At 34.9% G+C, this 25,840-nt stretch overlaps 2 protein-coding genes across 2 annotated transcripts in view; one reads left to right on the top strand and one right to left on the bottom strand.

Annotated features, from left to right (window-relative positions):
• Positions 1 to 25,840, bottom strand: part of LOC106870186 (autophagy-related protein 2 homolog B) — a 161,172-nt gene that overhangs the window by 94,114 nt on the left and 41,218 nt on the right. The window contains exons 8-12 of the mRNA XM_014916188.3: positions 20,360 to 20,539; positions 19,021 to 19,143; positions 16,529 to 16,582; positions 15,643 to 15,901; positions 14,085 to 14,271 (exon numbers count right to left, since the gene is read on the bottom strand). Of these exons, the coding sequence (XP_014771674.1) occupies positions 14,085 to 14,271; positions 15,643 to 15,901; positions 16,529 to 16,582; positions 19,021 to 19,143; positions 20,360 to 20,539 (803 nt within the window). The remainder of the gene's footprint in view (positions 1 to 14,084; positions 14,272 to 15,642; positions 15,902 to 16,528; positions 16,583 to 19,020; positions 19,144 to 20,359; positions 20,540 to 25,840) is intronic.
• On the top strand, positions 6,302 to 12,888 carry LOC106870187 (uncharacterized). Its single transcript, XM_014916191.3, has 2 exons — positions 6,302 to 6,521; positions 9,222 to 12,888. The coding sequence occupies exon 2, from the start codon at positions 9,246 to 9,248 to the stop codon at positions 11,790 to 11,792; it is 2,547 nt and encodes an 848-aa protein (XP_014771677.2). The 5' UTR covers positions 6,302 to 6,521; positions 9,222 to 9,245; the 3' UTR covers positions 11,793 to 12,888.

The following is a 25,840-nucleotide window of genomic DNA, read 5'->3' on the forward strand; positions in this document are numbered from 1 at the left end:
GGTACTCATCATAATGGTATAGCAGTTATTCTAGAAATAATACAGTAACTAAAATGTTATGGTTAATTGAACCTACTATCAAGAAAATAAATTTAATTTCAAATGAAATATCAAGATAATTACGTCCAATATCTATTTTTGTTGTAGCCAATGCAGCAAGCTGAGAGAACCGTTAGCACACTGGGCGAAATGCTTAGCAGCATTTCATCTATCTTCATGCTCTGAGTTCAAATTCCACCAAGGTTGTCTTTACCTTTCATCCTTACAGGGTCAGTAAAATAAGTAACCCCCTCCCCCAAAAAATTGCTGGACTTGTACCAAAATTTGAAATCTATATCTATTTTTGCTGTAGCTATGAAATACATGCACAAATTTACAAAAGGATCAAATCTGTTGAAAGCAAAAGCTGAAAGTCTTTTTTTAAAAGAACAATGCTTTTTTTTATGTTGATGTAGAAATTCTTTTGAGTGGATTTCAGTTTAAATCCTAAGTAATACAATTGGAGAAGCTAAAGCTAAAACTTGAAAATCTTTTCAAATCAACAGATTCAGATTCTTTGGAAATTAAACTGTAAATAATCTGTATCTTAAAGAAACAACCTCTTACAAAAATGTACACAATGAAGATATACATAATAAGAACTTAGATGTCTAAAAACAACAACAAAAAAATTAAGTCAGTGGCAACATAATTATATTCTGAGTTCAAACCCTGCCTAGCACAACTTTGCCAGATGAAAAACAAAATAAGTATGAGTCTGCAAATATTACAGTTGTCTGTACTCAACTAAATGTCCCAGCAAGGTCACAACCAATGACTGAAACCAGTTAAAAAAAAAAAAAAAAAAAATACACTTCATGTTTCCATTGTATAAATCTCAAAGAATGACAATTGTTAAAACCCATGTAAATATTTGAACAAATGATTAAAAATATAAATATTGATTAAAAAAATAAAAACAATTGGTTTTAATGTTCATTTATTCATTTTATTTAATATTTACCTTTTTTTATAATTTATTGAGAAAGAGTGAAAGTTATCTAGTCTTGCCAGTCTAGAAGAGACTGGGAGGTAGAGTAATGCTACATTTAACATTTTATTTCAACTAATGAACCAATGGGTGAACTTCTGGGTGGTCTCTCAGACTTCAAAATAAAAACCAATTCTCTCTCAAACCATAATCTACCACACTCCTCTTTAGAAAACAGAATACATTAAACAAAGTAATGTTCTATGTCTGAAGAAATACAAAATGATGGGCAAAGTTAACATTCCAGCAATAACTATCTCATCCTTTTCTTAAGACATTGTGTACCCATGACTACATTGTGCAACGTGTACCATCTTTTCAAGATAGTAAGGTTTTGACAGCTCTTTCTAGCTAGTCAAGTAATTACATAGAGGCTCCTTTACTGACTTGAAAATATATTTGCTAATTTCAGTTAAGCCTATATTTAGAGACACTAGAACAGATTGAAGAAGGAAAACCTCATCCTGCAAGATATTCAAACCTAACTGAAAATAATAAACTAGTCAGACACAGCCAAGTCATCATTCATATTGCAAACATATGAATATAAAAAAAAAGATGACTAAATAAAAATAAAACAAAAGCAAGCATAGATTCCTGCCTTCCAAACTTTTTAAGTGTGAAATTCAACAACGACGACGACGTCGGATGTGGCGTCGGCATTGACAGCGTCGTTTAATGTCCACTATCCATGTTAGCATGTGTTGAACAATTTGATGGCGGCACTAGGCTACAGTCTGATCTAGCTGAGTTTCTACAGCTGGATGCCCTTCCTAACGCCAACCACTCCAAGAGTGTAGTGGGTGCTTTTACATGCCACCGGCACGAGGGCCAGTCAGGCAGTACTGGCAACAGCCATGCTCAAATGGTGTTTTTTACATGCCACCTGCACAAGAGCCAGTCTAGCGGCACTGGCAACGACCTCGCTCGAATGTTTTTTTACGTGCCAGTAGGGCAACGCTGGTAACAATCATGCTCAAATGGTGCTTTTTATGCGCCACTGGTGAGGAAGCCAGACAGTTACTCTAGCAATGATCACGCTCGGATGGTGCTCTTAGCGCTCCACTGGCATGGGTGCCAGTCATCGAATTTGATTCGATTTCGATTTCACTTGCCTCAACAGGTCTTCGCAAGCAGAGTTTAGTGTCCAATGAAGGAAAGGTACACATAAGTGGGCTGACATACACCCCTGACATAGGCCATGGTTTATGGTCTCACTTGGCTTGCCAGGTCTTCTCACACACAGCACATTTCCAAAGGTCTCGGTCACTAGTCATTGCCTCAGTGAGGCCTAATGTTCGAAGGTCATGCTTCACCACCTCATCCCAGGTCTTCCTGGGTCTACCTCTTTCACAGGTTCCCTCAACCGCTAGGCTGTGTCAACTACTTCTAGTTTTTCTCCCTGGAATGTGGCAGAAGTTGTTCTCTGCACATTTTCAGTGTTTATTGCACCTGAACATCTGCCACATACAAAAACTAACTTCCTAGTTAACCTGCCTTTGATATTGCTGCACCTCTTATGTGTCCATAGCTTGCACTGGGTGCATCTTATAGAGTTACTACCCACGCCTTTTCTACAGATCGAGCAGGACCATCTATCTGAAGGGATTTGTGGTTTGTCTGCCTTCCTACTTATTAGGACTTTGGTTTTAGCTAGGTTGACTCTAAGGCCCTTCAATTCTAATTCTTGTTTCCACACCTGAAACTTCTCCTCTAGTTCTGATAGTGACTCAGCAATTAGAGCAAGGTCGTCAGCATAGAGGAGCTCCCAGGGGCATCCTGTCTTGAATTCCTCTGTTATTGCCTGGAGGACTATGATAAATAAAAGGGGGCTTAAGACTGAACCTTGGTGGACCCCTACCTCTACCCGGAATTCTTCACTGTACTCGTTGCCAACCCTCACCTTACTGACAGTGTCCCTGTACATGGCTCGCACAGCTCTCACTAACCATTCATCTATCCCTAGTTTCCTCATTGACCACCAGATAAGGGATCGGGAGACCCTGTCAAAGGCTTTCTCCATGTCAACGAAAGCCAGGTACAGAGATCTATCTTTGGCTAGGTATTTCTCCTGCAGCTGTCTTACCAGAAAAACAGCATCAGTGCAGGAAACCCAGATATAGAACTGCATATAATAGTCTTTATATATTAAAATTTCTATTTGACTGTCCATGTTTATATGTAGACTTTCCATTAAAAATGAAAACATTGTATTGTGTTGATTTTCGAGCTTAGATACAGAGATGTATTGGATGAAACAGTAAAGTGCTAATAGAAGTTACAAATAGTGTATATATGATGAAAGAATTAGAAGCAGCCTGACAGGAAATTGTAATGCTAATAATAAAAAAAAGTTCCTAAAGTCATTCATAAAATTATGTCTACCATAAGGACTCATTTAACTGATGCCAACATAGAACTTTACAAAAAGATTATGATGATAATAATGATTAAGAGGACACTTGGACAGTTATATATTTACAGTTATGGTATATACCACACAGTAAATAATGACAACTTTATTCAGTCCATTAAATAGTGCCGGAATTGTTCCTTGCAACCTGGGTGTATTAATGAAAGTCTTGTTACTTAGAGCATAAAATAATTATCCTGGACACACAACATCCACTGCAACATTTGCAATACACATCCTCGATAAATGACAAATGCTGCTTTTGAAGATGCTTTAATCATCACTGAAGGAATAGAAGGGGTTAGGGGAGAAAGCTCACGTTCTGAGAGAGAAATGAGAGTAGAAGATGAAATCTTTGTTTAAATAGTGACAATGATTCTTGTCATTTATGGCCACCAGTTCAATTAACTAAAAGTGAAATGAGCCAAGTCAGTGAGGAATACCCTATGTGGTTATTTGGACCATCTTGTATTAGTAACAGACTCTTTCAAACTACTCCTTCATGTCTTACAATAGATTAATAACAACATTTACTAAATTCCCCATCTTCCTTTTCACCATTAAGAGCAAAGATCATTCACACATATTCACATAACACAAAAAGAAATATAAACACCAGGAATTGCTTACCATACTTGGACAACATTCACGTGTAAACTACATAGTTCAGAAAGCAGGACAATGCACAAACATACTTAGTATTCCTAGGCATCACATTTGATGAACATAAAGAAACAACACTAGCCTGCAAAAAATTATATTAAGTCTAGCATGGAATAGGTGAATCATGCCTAACCCCAATCTCTTCGCAAGAAAACAAAGCAAAACAAAACAGCAGATTTTACATAATCACATATCATACATTGTGTAGAGGTCAAACACATAGACTCAAACCAACAAGGGTGTTTCTACACTAATGCTTGTCCTGCTTGAAATAGCAGCCAAATTTCTCAGCTCCCTGTCTTACTATCTTTAAATATTCAAGAAAGATAATATACTCTTATATAAACAATACCAAAAAAAAAAAGAAAAAACAAACAAAGACACTGTGATCAGACTGGAATGTTCTGACCACAAATGTGCTTCAGGCCAGCTCACATGGTTGGAATGGTATAGCTGCTAAATACACTCAAATATTCTAGACCATACCCCCACAAAAAAAAACCATCTGGCTGATTAGTAAACTGTCATTAAGAAACATCCTCTAACCAACATAATAGTGGTCCCTTCTGCATAACTACAAATGGTTTTTGCTTGCTTTAAATAACCAATCTGTACATGTGCCCCAACAAAGTTGGATACATTTGCCTCTCTTTGATCATTCCTACTGTGTCTCACCACAAAACACAATTCTAATCATTTCACTCAAACCTTTACTTGAACTATAAACCCTTTGAAGCACCCAGCTCATTTTCTGTACATACATCAAATTGTGGAAATTCAAAATGAATACCAAGTACATCAACTTTCCCAGTTTAGGTTATGGGCACTGTCCCTTCTTAAAATAAAATTTTAAAATAATATCAAACTCTCCAATTGCTACCAACTTATCTGCCCTACATCTTGTTTCACCCAGCAGATCAGCTTTCAGCATATTTTCTTTATAACTAATGAAAGTTTTGTTTTTTTATGTTCCATTTTACACCCAGAGTGCCCTGTTACACTAGTGATGTAAATCACAATGTATCCTTTGACTATATTAGTATGAATAAATTTACGATCATTCGTTGTAAACATCAGGAAGGCTTTGTTCTCAAAGATTCGAGAAAATTTATTATTACTATGTTCATTATATACTTTATTTAATCAATGAACAATGAACAAAAAATATTTCAGGTAAAGGTTGGTATTTGTGACACCTAAGCACTTGTCATTCTGATGAAACTGACTGGTAACAACTGACAATGGTTTCTTATGTCAGCTTACCTGTCCTGCAAAGCCCACCCTAGATTGCCATAAAAGGACAACAGAGTTATTTCCTCACCGTAGAAGGTAGTTGGTCTACTACTATATTTTAAGTAGCCGAGACAATTATTAATGATACTCCTCTACAGTACAAGGAAATCTCCACTTGTCATTTATATGAATTACAACAATGGATGATGATCACTATTGCAATAGAAATGGAAACATTGTTAAATTACAAATAAATTATACTTTAAGATTGACAAGAAGGTAAAGTAAGGTCTTATTTTTACAATGTAGTTTTTCACCTGTAGCTAGCTTTAGTTTAGATCAAGACAGGTGTTTACTTCAAAGTTATTTGTTCAGATGACATGTATACAAAGTGACTATTATTAATGCTATTTCCCTTTCAACCTTGTTTCCATTCATTAAGGAGCCTACTTGCAATTTTATCATGTATTTAGGTTATGTTTATTTTCGAATTTAAATGTTTATCACAGGTCAGACTTATTATTTTTCCAAGTGAGTGATTATATACATAACAAACACAAAATATTCTCAGTTATCAAGTTTCATTAATGAATAAAATAAACTGATTTAAATGAAGACTGTTTTCCAATATATTTACATATGAATCTATGACATTAAGATTTGGAAATATTCAATAAGTGGAAGTTTAATGATCAAATGAATAAATTTTTAAGAACAAAATTAAAAGATGTCAAATATATCTAATAACAAACTTCATAGCAGACACACAAAGGAACCATGATATGGTTGTTGAACAACAAGCACTACCCAAAAATGAATTCAATGCATTCTTTATTTGTCTTCTGAAACTGCTGAAATATATTGGCTTAAGCACTTGTCATTCTGATGAAACTGACTGGTAACAACTGACAATGGTTTCTTATGTCAGCTTACCTGTCCTGCAAAGCCCACCCTAGATTGCCATAAAAGGACAACAGAGTTATTTCCTCACCGTAGAAGGTAGTTGGTCTACTACTATATTTTAAGTAGCCGAGACAATTATTAATGATACTCCTCTACAGTACAAGGAAATCTCCACTTGTCATTTATATGAATTACAACAATGGATGATGATCACTATTGCAATAGAAATGGAAACATTGTTAAATTACAAATAAATTATACTTTAAGATTGACAAGAAGGTAAAGTAAGGTCTTATTTTTACAATGTAGTTTTTCACCTGTAGCTAGCTTTAGTTTAGATCAAGACAGGTGTTTACTTCAAAGTTATTTGTTCAGATGACATGTATACAAAGTGACTATTATTAATGCTATTTCCCTTTCAACCTTGTTTCCATTCATTAAGGAGCCTACTTGCAATTTTATCATGTATTTAGGTTATGTTTATTTTCGAATTTAAATGTTTATCACAGGTCAGACTTATTATTTTTCCAAGTGAGTGATTATATACATAACAAACACAAAATATTCTCAGTTATCAAGTTTCATTAATGAATAAAATAAACTGATTTAAATGAAGACTGTTTTCCAATATATTTACATATGAATCTATGACATTAAGATTTGGAAATATTCAATAAGTGGAAGTTTAATGATCAAATGAATAAATTTTTAAGAACAAAATTAAAAGATGTCAAATATATCTAATAACAAACTTCATAGCAGACACACAAAGGAACCATGATATGGTTGTTGAACAACAAGCACTACCCAAAAATGAATTCAATGCATTCTTTATTTGTCTTCTGAAACTGCTGAAATATATTGGCTTATTACGTTAACAAAACAAAAGCTGAGATTTCCATGGGAGAGAGAAAAGGGAAATGAAAACAACTTGTGATCAAAACTAGGTTACTTGCTATAGATTTACAATACACATAACAAATTCTAATTTAAAAATTCAAACCACTATATATACATATATATGTAAAGTTTTGTTCAAATTGTAATTTTTATTTCTTTTAAATATGATAATATAGAAACTGAAATACAAGCACACAATACTATAAGACTATATACCACGTTATATAAATGTTAAAAGTTATTTTATATGGCACCATGGCCAACATTTATAACAAAAATGTTGCAGTTGACTAAACAGATCATCTCCAGTATATTACTGTTATTTTACAAACACTAATAATGTGAACGCTAAAGTTAATAGTAGTGAAATTTGAATACAGAAATAAGATGAAAAAAATACTATATATTTAGTTTACCATTATACTATTCCTGGCATTCCAGGAGTCTAAGAAGTTGTGAAAATCTTAGTTGAAACTCAATTCAAACTTGGTTACCTTATAAAGCAATTCCTTGGTTTTAAACAGATTTACGATACATTGAATTACATTAGGTTAGAATCGAACCTAAGAAACACAAAGAATCCACTGCAGTTATTGCAACAACATCAATATGGAATTATTATCCATATTTAAATGAAGTGGCCTACATGTTTGTGTTTTTCAATGCTTAGTATGTGCAGAAACACACATTATTCAAGTCAACAAAGCAGAGACCATTTGGTCACTTGACAAGATATAAAATAGCAGCCAAGTGCCCTCTAATATTACATAGTACCATCTTATAAAATGAAGGGTAAGTTAAAAGAGGAAAAAGAAAAACAAAAGAATGGCTCTACTGAACCAGTGCTGATCTGAAGTTAAACTTCAAAATAACTACAACACATATCTATTATAGTTCCTCATTTAGAGAATTTGGTGTGCTACGATAATGACTATTTTGCACTAGTATTTACAGTTTTATAAACAATATTAATATAAGTCTAATGTATTGTCCAAGGGTATGTTGTATGCATACAAACATACACAAACACACACTTATATACATAACATGTTTACGCTCACATACATTCAAATGGATATGCAGGCACAGACACCTCTATGCATAAGATCCTAAATAAGGTCATCATTTAGAGGTCAACAACATTGTTGAGCATTTAGAAATTAGTCATCATGCTGATGACTAGATATTATTATTGCAAGACTAGACACTGTTATTGCTCATTAATTCTGTATGATTAATTCCTATCATCTGCTAATGTTGCTAATCAGAAGAAAAAATACAACAAAGTTTGTTTAAAATAATAGCATCATTTGATACAAACTTATTCGCAACCAAATATGCTTAGTAATTTCTTATATATTAGAACTGATAATTGTAAATTATTGTAATGTTGAGAGGTCAAATGGTTAAGTGGACAAGGTAGTGAACTGTATTCACTCAGTTTATGTGTCATGAGTTCAAATTCATAGAACATGCTTTGTTGTATTTCTGGGCAAGATATCTTGTTCCAAGTACCTAATTACACTAAATTCTTGGGAATATACGGCAGATTTCCTTTGGTAAAAAAGAGATGCCAAAAGAAGACAAACTGTGAGTTAAACTACTTAAGAACTCTGTTCTGGATCTTATTCTTTTAGCCTTCACTATTTACAGGCAAGTCACAATGTAGTGAGGTTATATAAAACACTAGCTTGAGTGATTTCATAACTTTGATTGATACATAATATCACCTGCTAACATACCAATATTTTATTTATCTCTTCTACCTGGCTGGCGCTAATCACATTAGACTATTCTATAAGGATTCGTGCCACATACTTCCAAGGCCTTAGAGTCTTCATCTGTAGTAAATTAATTGAGAAACTGTAAAGGAAAACAGGGTACTCTTCTTATTCTTTTTAAAGATAATTCATTTACTCTTTTACTTCATCTAGCCAAGACTGTCAACATAGAAAATATATACAATAATTATATGTACTGATTATAATCAAGATAATAATGCTTCTAATTTAAATAAGATGTTTGCTAACAATGAATTCAGTAAGATTCTATCTTTAAAAATATGTATTTTTTTTACAGTTATCAGAAGACAAACATTCCAAAATGAAATTCAACCAACTGCATATAATTTGGATATTACAATTCCAGGTAGCTGCTTTAGCTCTCAATGAAATAATTAACATCAAACATGCTTGTAATATCAATAACTTCAAAATTATCTGTGAATACATTGATTTACATAACAAACGCTTAAACTTTGAACAGCTCAATGGCACGTATATGTTATATCTTACCAGAACAAATCTACACTCTCTACAGGAGAATGTTTTCAATGGTACTCAAATTAAACACTTATCAATATATGACAATCCATTAACAGTAATTGACAAAAATGCATTTGGTGGACAAGAAGATTTCATGAAAAGCTTAGAGCTATCAACAACAGATACAACAGAACTAGTTGATTTTACAGCCCTTCAAAACCTGTACAACCTTGAAACTCTTGAAATTGAAAATTTCTATATGAACCAAAATTTAAACAATTTTACTTCTAACAAGCTAACTAAATTGACAAAACTCTCTTTAATAAATAATAAAATTCGTGATATCAACATAAATACATTTGCACATTTCCAGAATTTAACTCATCTTACTATAAAAAATAATAAGCTGGCAAAAATGCTACATCCAGAAGCTTTCGAGCATCTGCTCAACATACAGTATCTTGATGTGAGTAATAATGCAATCACAGACATAACAATGGGAAATTTAGAAAATGTAAAAAAGAAGCTGCAACATTTAGACTTAAGTTCAAACAAAATCACACATGATCATCTGAAACATTTTAAAAACCTTTCAAAACTTGAAACCCTCAAGTTAGATAACAATAGAATTAAAAGTCTATCAGGTGACATATTTCAAAATATGAATACACTAAACACCTTGTCTGTGAGAAATAACCAACTTACCAAATTGCGAAAAACATATTTAAATGGTTTAAATAATCTTAGAGAACTATTTTTAAATAGAAATCAATTGATCATTGAAGCCACCACAATGACTGAAGTGCCTCTCTTAGAAATTTTATATTTGGATAATCAAAATCTAAAAGGAACTATGGAAATAAAATGGTTAGAAAATACCAGTGGAACATTGAAAAAGTTATCATTAAAAGGCAATAGTTTTAATAATAAAGATCTTTGGACAGCAATTCAAACATTACCACATTTAGAAATCTTGGATCTTTCCAAATGTAATCTAGCAGTAATTGCTGCATTTGCATTTGAAAAGAACTCAAAGCTAAAAGTCATAAAGCTAAATGACAACAAAATAGAGACTTTAGAGGAAGGTGCATTTCAAGGTCTACAAAACACTTTAGAGTCTATTAAACTCAGTAACAACCAGCTCCAAGTTGTGGATGAATGTGTTTTTAATAATTTCACCTGGCCAGAAAAGGAATATTTCAATATAGACCTCAACAATAATAAACTGGTGTGTAATTGTTCTCTTCATTGGCTTCAAATTCAGTTGAATGAATATATCAAGAAATCTAATAATAACACTGTACCAGTTAGTTTCTGGAAGTGCCTAACCATCAATGGAAAGGAACTGATTGTAAATACAAATTTGACTTGTGATAGCAGTAAAACAAACTGTCAGGACTTTAGAGCAAGATACACGATACATAAAGTAATTTTAACAAAGGAAATGTTGAATAATGCTAATAGATATACTGAAACTAAACTAGAAACAAGTTCAATTACAACTCCAAAATCTTTTAGAAGACCACTGATTTCACTTAAGCTTGAAAGACAGCTATCAAATGTTGTTAGAATATCATGGAATATATCAGATCTATTCTGGGTAAAGGATTTCACTTTACAAATTAAGGAAATACTTCCCAATCAAGAATGGAAAATTCAATCACAACCAATACACAAATTAAGACAATCTCAAGTATTTCGTTATTCAAACAGTGAATCAATTTTACATATTTGTATCATTGTTAATGTGATTGTTAAGAGCAATTTAATTGATGCCTGTGACACTTTACACCAAAAAAAAAAAGAGGACAGCCCAAGTACTAGCAACAAAAATACATTAGAGATAGGACTTGGAATTGGTGTATTTGTTGCACTTTTAATCCTTGTTATTTTACTCTATGTATTATACAGAAGACATAAAAACAATAAGAAACACATATATGAAGAACCTACAAATTCAGTAAGAACACAAGTCAATTTAACACAAACAGGTAGACACCATGAAAATAGGACACCAAATGAAACTAAAATACCAGCTGTTACTGTAATATCTCATGGCCAACTTCAGCCAGATCGACAGCTTTCTACAAGAAGCTATCAATATCTGGATACGGGGAATTTTAGACCTGAGAATACCTATGAAGCTATCAAAACAGAAAACTCTCCAAGTCAATATGCAAATGTTGAAGAAACACGAAATTATGTTGAAAAAAGGACATCTTTACAAGATTCATGTGTAGATAATTTCCAGTATAACAGGCAAATACCAAATCAGGTAAAGAGACCTCTACCTTATCCACCATCGTTTCATAATAACGGTGCTAATATAAATGAACCTTTCTATTATAATACACCCCTACATTATGCTGAAACTACAGTAACATAAATATAGAATTCTGTACAATGTTTTTTTTTTCTCATAGAAATTTTGCTATTGCAAAAGACAACTCAATTGTGAAATATATTTTATATCAATTGGAAATATTCTACCATTAATGGTAGAATATAAAATCATAAAATGTTGAATTGCTTTGTATCGACAGGAGAGCTTCTAATAACAGTTTACTAAGTTCGATTGCTGTGGAAGGTGAACGTTTCACGCTACTGCTCTCCTTATTCACTAACTAATTTGCAATTTATTTCATACCATAATGAATAATAGGACTGTTGGCCCAGGTTTCCAATGGAGACAATCTCTGGCTTACTGCATGTAAATAGCACAGATATGTCTTTGTCACTCTCACTGGTGACAAGGAACTATGTATAATTCAGTCCAGAATATCAACAAGGGACTTATCCAGAGAGCAGCATTTTTTGTTTTCTTGCTGATGTTTACATCCTATCACTAAAATATATAAACACACACAGATATATCTACATACATACAAGCACACAAGATGAACTTCTGCATAATATCGGTCTACTGAAATCTACTAACTAAAGACTATGACAGAAGATATTTTGCTACTGGAGACTACGACACAAGATATTTTCGCACGAGTCACACATTGGGACAGAACCCATAACCATGTGATTTTGGAGAGAGCTTCTTAACCACATAATCAGGTTTGCACACTTCTTCATTTACAAGCATGTAACCAAAGTCACAGCATTGCCCTAATCTTCTTAAAATCACTTCAAAAAAAGGACAATTGAACATGCTGAATTCTTGAGGAACTTTCTCATTGACTAATACTTGCCAACATAAAACATCACCCATTTCCTTAGGTTCCAGATTTTACCCTTCATGTAAATAAATTGTTTAATAAATTACAGTTCATAATGTAGAATTTGCTGGAATTAAAGAAATATAAAATATAAAAAGAAACTATTTTCAATTATATTTACTAAATTATTTTATGAAAACAAAAAAAGAGAAAATAAACACAGAAAAATTGATAATAAAGACTAACAATTAAAACAAATGTTTTAAAGCATATTTATGTTAATGAATGAATAAAAAGGAGAAATATATTGAAAAATATAGACTTTGTTGTGTTTTGTTTTTCTCTGCTTCCATTTTAAGTAATACTGAATGCCAGTCGTAGTTATGAACTGTTTATAATTTCAAATGATTGGAACTGCATAATTTCAAATGATTGGAACTGCTTCAGTTGTATTATGTGAATTACCTAAGTGTCTTGCTTGGGATTAAACTCAGAAAACCCAAGGTGAATGCACTGCAGAGTAGATAAAGACATTGGTTAATGTAGTGTGGTCATCTAAAGGTTCTCAATTCAATCCCACGCAAAACACTAAGGTAATTCACATAAGTTAACTGAAGCTAAATATGTCACAAAATGCAGATAGCAGAATGAGAACAGTGTAAATAGCACCCATGCACTGTAGGATGAAAGGTAAAGTTGGTGCTTTTACATGCCACCAGCACAGGTGCCAATTACATGACATTGGCAATGACCATGACTACGGGTGCCATTTACACTCCCGGAGTGGTTGGCATTAAGAAGGGCATCCAGCCATAGAAACCATGCCAAATCAGACTGGAACCTGGTGCAACTCTCTGGCTTATCAGATCCAGTCAAACCATTTAACCCATGCCAGCATGGAGAGTGGGCATTAAATGGTGATGATGATGATGATGATGATGATGTAGCCCTGTAGATCAAATAATGGGTTAGGTTTGAAATTCTGATACTACTGAGTGTAACACAAGACATTAAAAAAGGCTGGAGTGTACAACAGCTGAAACATAGTGAAAGTAATAATCAAGATGAGGACACCAGTAAGACTAATATAGACAGTATACATAAATTGGAGCCTGGTGTCGCCTCCTGGTCTACCAGTCCTCAGCCAAATCGTCCAACCCATGCTAGCATGGAAAGCGGACGTTAAACGACGATGATGATGATGATGTATATTTCTATTTTCAATTGGTCAACTGAAATACAAAAGAAACTGCTGATGGTCTAATGTGCTGAGACATTCTAGATATTGCGTCTTTGCCAAAGGTTGAATACAGTGGTGATAGCAAGGTCCAGATATTTGACTTTTAGATCCATGCTCTAATGTGATAGCCATCTCAATATCATAAAGATGTTGCTTTACAAGTGTCCTTTAATATTTTGATGCCTGATACACGAGAAAACTTTTAGGTAAACTTCCTGTGATGAAACATGAATTATCTTAGAAATGCTAAGCAAAAGATGTCAAGTCTTACCTCACAATATTCAGGTAATTTGTGATCAATAGGTAAAGTAAAGCCGTGCAAAGAAGCTGTACTATTCCCTCGATCAAACAAACATTCCACAACATCCATCAATACAATGGAACAGTCTAAAGCCATGCTGTGGTGGTTACTTGATGACTTCTGACTAGAGTCAAGGACTATAGATCGACATATCAAACTAAGGATGGAAGAAAAAAGGTAATTTTTATTCAAAAGCATTCACAAAGTATATTTTTAAACACTTCTTTTTAAAACTATTCTAAATCATTTAATTATATTTATTTGAATGTGATTTTATTGCTAGACAAAAACCTTAGTACACTTTTATTTACTGGTTTCAGTCATTGGAATGTGATGACTCTGCTGTGGTTCTATGTTGAATTTATTGATAGTTATATTATTCAATCAAGCTAAAAGATTTGTGTCAATAAAATATTTAACTCAATGAAGTTAACAGCTGTAGGAATTTTATTGTTTATTTTTCTTAATGGCCACTACTATTTCTATTTCATCTGTGTGTGTGTGTGTGTGCGTCTGCAAGCGTGTGAGTGTGCTTGTGTGCTCGTGTGCAGTGGTTGGGGTTTTCAGCTTACTATAAGGTCATGGGTTCAATTCCAGAACTGGGTAGCATGTTGTGTCCTTAAGCAAGACAGTTCATTTCCTGTTACTTCAGTCTGATCAACTGAAAAGAGGGTGCTACTGCAGCCCTCTCTTTCTTCAGCTGTTATATCCTACATGTTCTATGGGGTAAAGAGTGAGGGGGCCAAGGTGTTTACATTTGCCCATAACTATATGGGTACCTAAAACAGTTAGAGAAAGCATGGTCCATTTTACCAAGTCATACTTGCTTAAAAGGGCTGGCTGTATATTTGTGTGTGTGTGTGTGTGTGTGTGTGTGTGTGTGTGTGTGTTTGTGTGCGTTCCCACTTGTTTAAAAGAAAACAAGGATGTTGTTTATGTTGTGTTCTGTAACTTAACAGTTCAGTACATAGAGCTCTATAAAACAACTGCCAGACTGAAATAAGTAATATTGGGGTCAATATGATCATTTAAAAAGTCAAAAATTTTCAAATGTGTTGTCCCAGGATGACCAATCCAATAACTGAAAGCAGTAATAGTAACTTATCTCACACATTACATGTTTTAAAAAATGTTTCATTATTTGTGTTTTCACAGTTAAAGAAGAACAGCAATAAACACTGTTTTACCTCAAGTATACATTTAACACTTCAAGCATTATATGTCAAAATAGCTCAATAACCCTTTAGCATTCACATTATTCAGTCAAATGTAATGCTTACGTATTTGCATCATTTTGAATTTATCATGCATTATTCATAGCCTCAAGATTTTGATGATGTAGCTATTTATATTGAGAATGACATTGTAGGTAAGTATGAGAGGTTACATCTGGCCAGTTTGAACATAAAACAAATAGAATATTTGCACCAGATATGGCTGGTTTAAATGCTGAAGGGTTAATTAGAGCCTAATTATATTTATACAAGAGGAACTGAAATTATATGAGATAGACAGTGAATTGACATACCCCAGGTGATCATATGGACAAGCAATAGAGATTTTACTGCGGATATCTTTCATATTATTGTGAAATGTGTCTCCAAGAACTGTCCGAATTTTGCTAAAGAAGTTAGTTGATAGACTTGTAAATTTATCAAATGGTTCGTTGGTGGCTCCAGGGCTAACAGCTGGATTTTCATGTAAAATTGTCATGGTTAAAGAGCTCAACTTGATACGGAACTTGGACAGTTCTACAGAAGGATCATCCAGAAGCTTTTGTGTTGGATCTGACAAAAATAAAAAAAATTCATTAAAAAATTTTTTGAATTTTCTGATACAGAAGTTGTTAAAGAAAATCAACACAACTACAGGAAAACTTCTTATTAACAACAGGCCACTATATCCAAAATTTGTTGATTTGAAGAAAATCTTTGAAAGAGTACCTCACTTTGTAGTCTGGTGATTAAGGAAATTAGATGACAGGCTTATGAGAGCCATGAAACCCATGTGTGCAGGAGTGCCATGAGCAAAGAGAACATTAGCAACAATGAGTTTGGTGAGGAATTTAGCAAGCAGGTAGGTGTCCTTCAGAGATAGTTCTCAGCTCCCACCTGTTTACTATAGATCATTGGTCCATAACAGAGGGGAACAACAATAACAATGACCTAGCTCTTCATCAAACCAATCAAAACTGAAGAAGTGTAGGTGTAAATACTGAAAGATGAAAAATTACAATTTTAATATAATTCTATTTGTCTCACAACCTGCTCAGGATTCTTAATAATCTCATAGTTGAGGGATTATGGAAGATATCTGGTTTTAGAATAGAAAAATTAGCCTTCCCATGCTACCAACTGAATGAAAATCCATACAAATGACTGTTAGAGAAATCAAAAATATAAAAAAAAACTTACCTTTTATATTTTGATTGTAACCTGACCGAGGTCTTCCAGTGCTTGCATTAGAAACTATAAAACAAAATATAATCCTGTTGTTGGATTTGGGAATGGTCATGTTGCCAGTTTAGCCAATAAAAACACACACACTATATATTTAGTGTTAATTTGCTTCAGCTTTATATTACATTACATTACATTAATCCTATTGCAGCCAGAGTTCTTTCATCACACTTCTGTGACTTCATCAGTGGTCTTTTAGAAGAATGTACAAGCCTGATGCTTCAGGGTAGTAATGAAATATTGTGAAGGATATCAGAACTGGAGAAAAAGGACGCAAACATAATCCATTCAATGTACATTGTTCACCTTCATAGGAGGCAGAGTACTTGTGAGTTGAGAGAGTAGATGGGCATTAAAGGTGTTAGCTGTTGTATAATGTGAGATGACAGCAATGGTAGAGATATGTGATGTGAATAAACAATGAGTGCTGTGTGATGTGAGTGTAAGGCAGCTGCAGCAGAGAAGAATACTAAGAAAGGCATGTGACAAAGCAATGAGATGAAATCACAGGAAGCTGGGCTTCACTCATGCAAAGACAAAAAACTGAAATGAGTGGCCCTATGATGTCATGGCAGATACATTCAGATCATGTCTGATTGGGCAAAAAGAACATTAACCTTTTAGCATTTAAACTGGCCATATCCAGCCCAAATATTTTAACTTCTTTATGTTCAAACCAACCAGATCTGGTCTCTCATATCTACCCTACAATGTCATTCTTAAAATAAACAATTAGATTATCGAAATCTTGGAGCTATGAGACAATGCATGATCAATTTAAAACAATGCGTATAAATAGCCATTACATTTGATAGAATAATTTGAATGCTAAAGGATTAAAAGCTTAGATGATAATGGTGAAATTATAAACTGGTTGGTCAAATAAATTATAACTGTATTTGAATTACTTTGAGATAAATATTATAATTAACAATAAACAAACCAGATAAGCAAAAGCAGAAATAACATACAAAGAAATTATATTTCTTTCATATATAATACAACTATAAATATTCAGAATAAAATCCCAGAAAGAAGAAATATATAATATAAAACTTAAGCAATCCTTAGAAGAACAGTCACAACTCTTCTACTCTACAGTAGGTATGCAGATGACATTAATATCATAGTTAAGACCAACTCTAGTAATGGTAATGTAGAAACTGAGAGAAGCATAATGGAGAGCATCCAGCAAGCAGCTAACTCCATCCACCAAAGTATCAAGGTAACTATAGATTACCCCACTAAGCACCCCAACAATAGACTCCCTGTACTTGATACTGAACTTTGGTTAGAGACTGTGAACAACAGAGTGCAGCTCCTCCACTCCTATTACATGAAACTCATAGCTTCTAAATATGTTGTTCACAAGAACACAGCTTTGTTACACAACATGAAAATTAACATACTGATAGTAGACTTAGTTAGGATAATGAACAACGTGTCCCCACTATGCGAACCTTATGAAACGAAGAAACATGTACAGAACTTCATGCACCGCATGCAATTCTCTGGATATGATCAGAAAGATAGGGTTCGAGTATACAGGGGTGCTAGAAAGAAGTTAGAGAACATTATATGTAATGATACCAGTGGTATCTGCCCTAGATGTAGAAACAAAGACTGGAATAGGATACAAAGAACTTGTGACAAAGCAAACAGGGTGAAAACGTGGTATAAAACTGACAAATATCAAGGAGTGATGTTTGTAGAGGCCACAGCCTATGGAGAACTAGCCCATAGATTTTGGAAAGCTCTGAAGGAGACTAAACTCAACATTAAGATTGTTGAAAAGCCAGGGAACTCTGTCAGATCACAACTTTGTAGAATGTACCCCTTTGAGAATACCATACGCACCAATGATAACTGCATGATGTGTAGGATTAGCCCTGACATTAATTATAGAACTAGAAATGTAGTTTACAGCAAAAGAAGCATAGAAGGTGCTTCTAAAGACATGAACATGACACACATAGGGGAGACATCAAGGAGCATTGCGGAATGACTAAATGAACATTTGAGACAATATGACGACAAAAAAACAGTACTCCACACTCTGCCAACATGCCATGGGCCAACATAGAGGCAACCTGGATCAACTTGATATCCGCATTTTAATGTAATTCAAGCTTTTTCTACAAGTCATATATATTGTATATATCAGGAGGATTTATAAGTCGTGATAAGAAAGAAGGAAATGATTTAAACAGAAAAGTCAAATCACAACAATCAAATTTAATCTGTATCCTTTGAGATGCAGTGAAATAAATACCAGGTCTAAACTCAATCAATACATTTGACTGTTTCTTCTGTAAATTATATTTAGTTATCAGAGATCACTGTAAATTATAGAAAAAAAATTGTAATGGAATTTCATCCCCAAGTGATAATTATAAAAACTACCTGTATAAATTATCTATGCATGGAAAAATAAGAATAGGCTTAACCTGTGGATGTTGACTTTTCACTCGTATTACTACTAAATGAAGACTCCATGTCAGAACCAATTGTGGCACTTTTATTACTTGCTTTCAAGGAATAATACATTTCATCTCCAGAAACAAAGTCATCTGAAAAACATCAAATGTAATATAAATTGGCATCATGAAAATAACATGCAATAGCAAACACAACATAACACTAAAACATACAAACTGTGTTCATGTATCATCATCATCATCAGCATTTAACATCTGTCTTTCATGTTGGCATAGGTTGGACGGTTTGACAGGAGTTGGCAAGCCAGAAGACTGCACCAGGCTTCACTGTCTGTTTGGGCATGGTTTATACAGCTGGATGCCCTTCCTAACACCAATGACCTTACAGAATGGACTGAGTGCTTTTTACATGGCACCAGCACTGGTAAGGTCTGTTTTGGTATGGATTTAAAAATTTGTGTTGAGTGGAATCATGAAGCAGAATGAGGGGAAAGTCCTATCAGGCAATAATCTAAGGTTATTCAATAGTTATGAATTCAAACTCAGTATGACACAAAACTAAATTGCATTAAGTAATCATCCAACTGCTTAGGTTAACACTAAGGAAAAAAAAGTTAGCTCTTCCACTAGGGGTATAGAAGAACATTCCATTTTATACAACTACCACAATATTTAATCATACCAACAAATATGGAAACTAAATATGATTACAATTATATAAAGTACAAGCTAAATTCTCCTCACGACAATATCCTATTGATCTATCTTCAATGAAGCAAATCATAATAAACCCCAATGAAAACCTTTCAACATATGAAAATGGATGGAGTATTAATAAGATAAAAGATGCCCATGCTTCTACATTCCACCCAACATTATAAAATACAATATGTCAGGAGAACATGCAACATAAACCCAACATAGCATTGCTAGTATAAGGGAATCATATATGAATTTCAAGTATTCTACAAGCTATATTCATGTTGTAGGGTTGCAAAAGTGGAGCTGATTGGGGCTACTCTCTCTCATGGAGATATTATAGTAAAAGAAATAGGAAGAAAAATCTTTAAAAGATTTAATGTGTGCCTAAGAAAGGTAAACATTAAAACCTCATTTCCAATTAGAAAATCATATGAAGGTAAATAAAATGTTTGTTATTTTCATTTTGTATAGAAATGCCACCAAGTTACTATAAATGAACAACACCTGACCTAGCACAAACTATAATCTTTTAGGTCATTTTCATTCACAAAGATTTTCATGGTGGGATATATATAATAATAATAACAATTAAAATGTCTAACTAAACAGCTGTTGATATCTGAAATTTTAATTAAAATAAATTTACCTGGCCCATGGGAGCTTATGAGTACTTCTTCAGGAGCATCTGACATATTGGTCAGATGAGGCATCAAACGGTTGGAGAGAAGATGGTTTTGGAGCTGGTGTTCCACACGTAAATAATCTGTTTGTTTCATTGGTTTATTTGTAGTAGCAGAAAGACGACTGGGACTATATTCTGATGAAGCTGGACATTAAAAAACCCAAGTACAATTGAAGTTGAAAACTAAATATTTCTTTAATGTGGTACAGTAGCTTCACAAAAATGTGTTTTTATTTCATTAATAAAACTATAATTACAGTTTTCAAACAGAGTGCTCAACAGATACAAAAAGCAAAGATGAGTTACAATCAAAATACTCTTTTAATGTCTTTAATGTTTACTTTGCATGTCAACTCAAAAATCTGTTTCCAACCTGTAGATACTATATTTATTCATATATTAATGCGCACTCTTTTTATAGATTTTCAATTCTAAAAATTATGAGAAATAAATGAATTTTTTGTGACAATATTCAGGGTGGCATAAATTATATCTATTGTCAATATAAATTGCTGTGTCATGAAAAGTTTAAACCACTATAATATTGTTACAGTTTTTTTAATAAAAATGATAATACATTAAATGTTCATTACAGTTTATAAATGTGCCCATAAAATCACCTCAGTCAAGATTGTTTGCAGTTTACTAACATATCAAAACAATTCAGAATAAAACTGAAAGAGAAACAGCTAAATAATTAAACATACTTAGTTTTTGTTGATATGTTACTAACATACTACAGTCCGTGTACGTATGTACATACATACATACATACATACATATATATATATAATAATAATAATAACAATAATCCTAGGATGGAATTTATAAACATTTAATGCATTACTGCATGTGTTTCCACAAATCACATGACTTTTAAGATCACAGTCCATATTCCTGGGATGATTACAGTGTAGTCCATAGTATCTGTAGGCAACCAGTTGATCATCATTATTGATTCATTTCTTCAGACGATATAACATTAGTGGATGAACCACAGAGGGACGTTTTTCTCTTTTTACCAGAATGAAGGTCATCCTAGGATTACTGTTATTATTATTATATTTATCCTACATTATATTGGTATAATTTGATGCAACCTCCAAAAACTGGCTCACTAGTCAGCATCATTAGACAGTGGCTGGCATAATGGAATAGGAGCTTTATTGCATATTCAAAACACTACCATAAACAAATTTAAAAGATATGTACATACATATATATCATTTTTTACTTGTTTCAGTCATTAGACTGCAGCCATTCTGGAGCATCACCTTGTAGAATTTCTAGTTGAATGAATTGATTCCGGTACTTATTTTTATTTTTTTAAGCCTGGTATTTATTCTATCTTTCTATTTTTGCCAAACCAAACAAAATAAAATAAAGGCATAAACAAGCAGTCAACTGGAATCAAATTAGTTAACAACAGATTTATACTTATATAACATATAGAAGAGAAATGCAAATATACATAACTAATAAGTCAGGAAGAGTCCAGAATGTGAAAAGCTCATAATAGTTCAGATGTAGATGGATAAACTCCCAGATAAAGTAGAAGTAAAGATATATATATATATATATATATATATATATATCAATCAATTTTTTTTTTCTCCGTGTTTTTCTCCTTGTCTCCGTATTCTTTCTGTTGAAGAGCGTAGCTCGAAACGTCAAAGACTTTCCGTATTCCCGAGCGTCATACTAATATATACTTTTGTTATTTACACCACCTGTCCTCGTCTGTTGTTATTTTTTGTATATTCTCCCATATATATATATATATATAGGAAAATGAAACAAAGCCAGAATGCTGAACTGGAAGCATATTTTAATAAAGATTTTTTCTAACTGGTTTTCATTGCGAAAAAGCAAATTATCAAGAAGAAGGAGAATGAAAATGTTTTTTTACAAAGAAGTACATAATGAAGAAAATAATATATAAAACAATAATATATTGTTTTATATATTATTGTTTTATATATTATTTTCTTCATTTTGTACTTCTTTGTAAAAAAACATTTTCATTCTCCTTCTTCTTGATAATTTGCTTTTTCGCAATGAAAACCGGTTAGAAAAAATCTTTATTAAAATATGCTTCCAGTTCAGCATTCTGGCTTTTTTTCATTTTCCTATTATTTCTCCACGTGTGGTTAACACAACACCACTATTTACTGACTTATATATATATATATATATATATACATTTAGTGGCCTTGGCCATCCTCTCCCCAACCTTTGGGTAGCACATTAAGTATGAGTAATGTTTGCAGGTTGTAGGTACTGTTTTGCTTATGAATTCTTCCAATTGCAAGTTTTCTTTTCAGGTACACGACACTACTTTCCCCTTTCCCAGGCTACAGGCCCACACCCCCAACACCCATACTGTTAGGATTGGCACTCTCAACGTTGGCACGCTGAAAGGTAGGTCTGGTGAAATTGTTGAGATGCTTGAATGGAGACGCATAGATATGTGCTGCATCCAGGAAGTAAGATGGAGAGGAGGTTCTGCGAGGTTCCTCACAAGCAAAGAACACAGGTACAAGATTTTCTGGGCAGGGAACACTGACGGGGTCGGGGGCGTAGGAATACTTCTAGCGGAGAAATGGGTGGATAAGGTAATCGAGGTCGTTAGAGTAAGTGACAGAGTACTTAAGATTAGACTAGTGCTTCATCATAGATTAGCTACTGTCATCTCAGCCTATGCACTTCAACCGGGGCTACCAGATGGTCTGAAAGACCAATTCTATGACACCCTCTTGCAAACTACCTCGTCGATGAGTGACAGGGACCTTCTCTTTGTGGCTGGAGACTTCAATGGTCATGTCGGACGTCGTGCTGGAGGCTTCCATGGCATACATGGAGGCTATGGCTTCGGTTCCTGCAACGAGGAGGGAACCAGACTGCTGGAGTTCTGTGATGCAACCAATCTTATGGTCTGCAATACCAACTTCAGGAAACCTGCCAGTCACCTAGTCACCTACCGCTCCAGCAGACACTCTAGCCAAATCGACTACATCCTCGCCAGAAATAGGGAAAGAGGGCGGCTTATAAATGCCAAAACCTACCCTGGCGAAGAATGTACACCACAACATAGATTAGTAGTTAGCGACTTTGGGATCAAGGCAAAATGGGTGCCCAGAATTAGACCGGCTTGGAGGAGAAGGGTGTGGAAGCTTAAAGACCCTGCAAATGGACAGAGACTTAGAGACAAGTTACTTGAAGCATTTAACGAAATAGAAGGGGATATAGCATCATACAACGTGGAAGACAATTGGAGATTTCTGCGGGACAACCTGTTGAAAGCCACCGACCAGATTTGTGGGTGGTGTAAGGTCCCCTCCTGACCCAGAATAACGTGGTGGTGGAACAAGGAGGTAGATAGGGCTATTAGACAAAAGAAACAGGCTTGGAAGGACTGGAAGAACGGTGGTAGCAGGGAATTGTACCAATGTGCCAGAAGGGAGGCTAGGCAACAGGTTTATTTAGCCAGGGGGGAAGCAGATAAGAAAAGATTTGCCAATGTTCTGTGCCGTGAGGACTAAAGACTCGAGGTATTTCGTGTTGCAAGACAGTGTGGGAGAGAGAATAGTGATGTTGTAGGAGAGAAATGTGTTCGCATGGATGATGGTACGCTTGCACTAAATGAGGATGCAAAGAAACAGGTCTGGAGATGCCACTACGATAGATTGCTTAATAAAGAGAATGAATGGGAGGAAGAGAGCCTGCCGTATGTCGACCCAATAGAGGGACCAGCTATCCGAGTTGATAGTACCAGGGTAGATAAAGCAATTAAGAGTATGAAGACCGGGAAAGCCCCCGGCCCATCAGGAATCACTGCAAAGATGCTCAAAATATCTGGCAGTGTTGGCTATAGCCTAGTCACCCGTATTACGAACCAGGTGATACACGAAGGAGTCATACCCAATGACTGGTGTAGCAGCATCATAGTCAACTGCTACAAAGGTAAAGGTGACGCTTTAGATACAAATAATTACAGAGGCATCAAGCTGTTAGATCAGGTTATGAAAGTTACAGAGAGGGTCATAGCCCAACTAATTAGGGAGCGAATCAATTTAGATGAGATGCAGTTTGGGTTCGTGCCAGGTAAAAGCACTACTGATGCCTTATTTCTAGTGAGATAGCTGCAGGAGAAATACCTAGCTAAGGATAAACCTCTGTACCTGGCTTTCGTTGACATGGAGAAAGCCTTTGACAGGGTCCCCCGATCCCTTATCTGGTGGTCAATGAGGAAACTTGGGATAGAAGAATGGTTAGTGAGAGCTGTGCGAGCCATGTACAGAGATGTTGCCAGTAAGGTGAGGGTTGGAAATGAGTACAGCAATGAATTCCGGGTAGAGGTAGGGATCCACCAAGGTTCCGTCCTCAGCCCCCTCTTATTTATCATAGTCCTCCAGGCAATAACAGAGGAGTTCAAGACAGGTTGCCCCTGGGAGCTCCTCTATGCGGATGACCTTGCACTAATTGCGCAGTCACTATCAGAACTAGAGAAGTTTCAGGTGTGGAAGCAAGGTCTAGAATTGAAGGGCCTTAGAGTCAACCTAGCTAAAACCAAAATCCTAATAAGTAGGAAGGTAGATAAAACACAAACCCCTTCAGGTAGATGGCCCTGCTCAGTATGTAGAAAAGGAGTAGGTAGTAACTCTATAAGATGTACCCGGTGCAAGTTATGGACACATAAGAGATGCAGCAACATCAAAGGCAGGTTAACTAGGAAGTTAGATTTTGTTTGTGGCAGATGTTCAGGTGCAATAAAGACTGTAAACAAACAGGAAACAACTTCTATCTCATTCCAGGGTGAAAAACTAGAGGTAGTCGATAGCTTCCGCTATCTGGGCGACCAAGTTAGTAGTGGGGGTGGGTGCGCTGAAAGTGTAGCTGCTAGAATAAGAATAGCCTGGGCAAAGTTTAGAGAGCTCTTACCCCTGCTGGCGACAAAGAGACTCTCACTCAGAGTAAAAGGCAGACTGTATGATGCATGCGTACGAACAGCCATGCTACATGGCAGTGAAACATGGGCTGTAACTGCTGAGGACATACGTAAGCTCGCAAGGAATGAAGCCAGTATGCTCCGTTGGATGTGTAATGTCAATGTGAATACCCGTCAGAGTGTAAGTATCTTGAGAGAAAAGCTGAACATTAGAAGCATCAGTAGTGGTGTGCAAGAGAGTCGATTGCGCTGGTATGGACATGTGGTGAGAATGGATGAGGATAGCTGCGTGAAAAAGTGCCACACCCTAAAAGTTGAGGGAACCCGTGGAAGAGGTAGGCCCAGGAAGACCTGGGCTGAGGTGGTGATGCAAGACCTTCGCACATTGGGCCTCACCGAGGCGATGACTACTGACCAAGACCTTTGGAAATGTGCTGTGCGTGAGAAGACCCGGCAAGCCAAGTAAGATCGTTGCCAGTGCCCCTGGACTGGCTCTT

Source organism: Octopus bimaculoides, chromosome 3 (genome assembly GCF_046866305.1).
Source record: "Octopus bimaculoides isolate indiv1 chromosome 3, ASM4686630v1, whole genome shotgun sequence".
Lineage (NCBI taxonomy): Eukaryota > Metazoa > Mollusca > Cephalopoda > Octopoda > Octopodidae > Octopus > Octopus bimaculoides.

Coding starts and splice junctions, on each gene's coding strand:
- LOC106870187 (XM_014916191.3), top strand. CDS start 9,246: ATGAAATTCAACCAACTGCATATAATTTGGATATTACAATTCCAGGTA.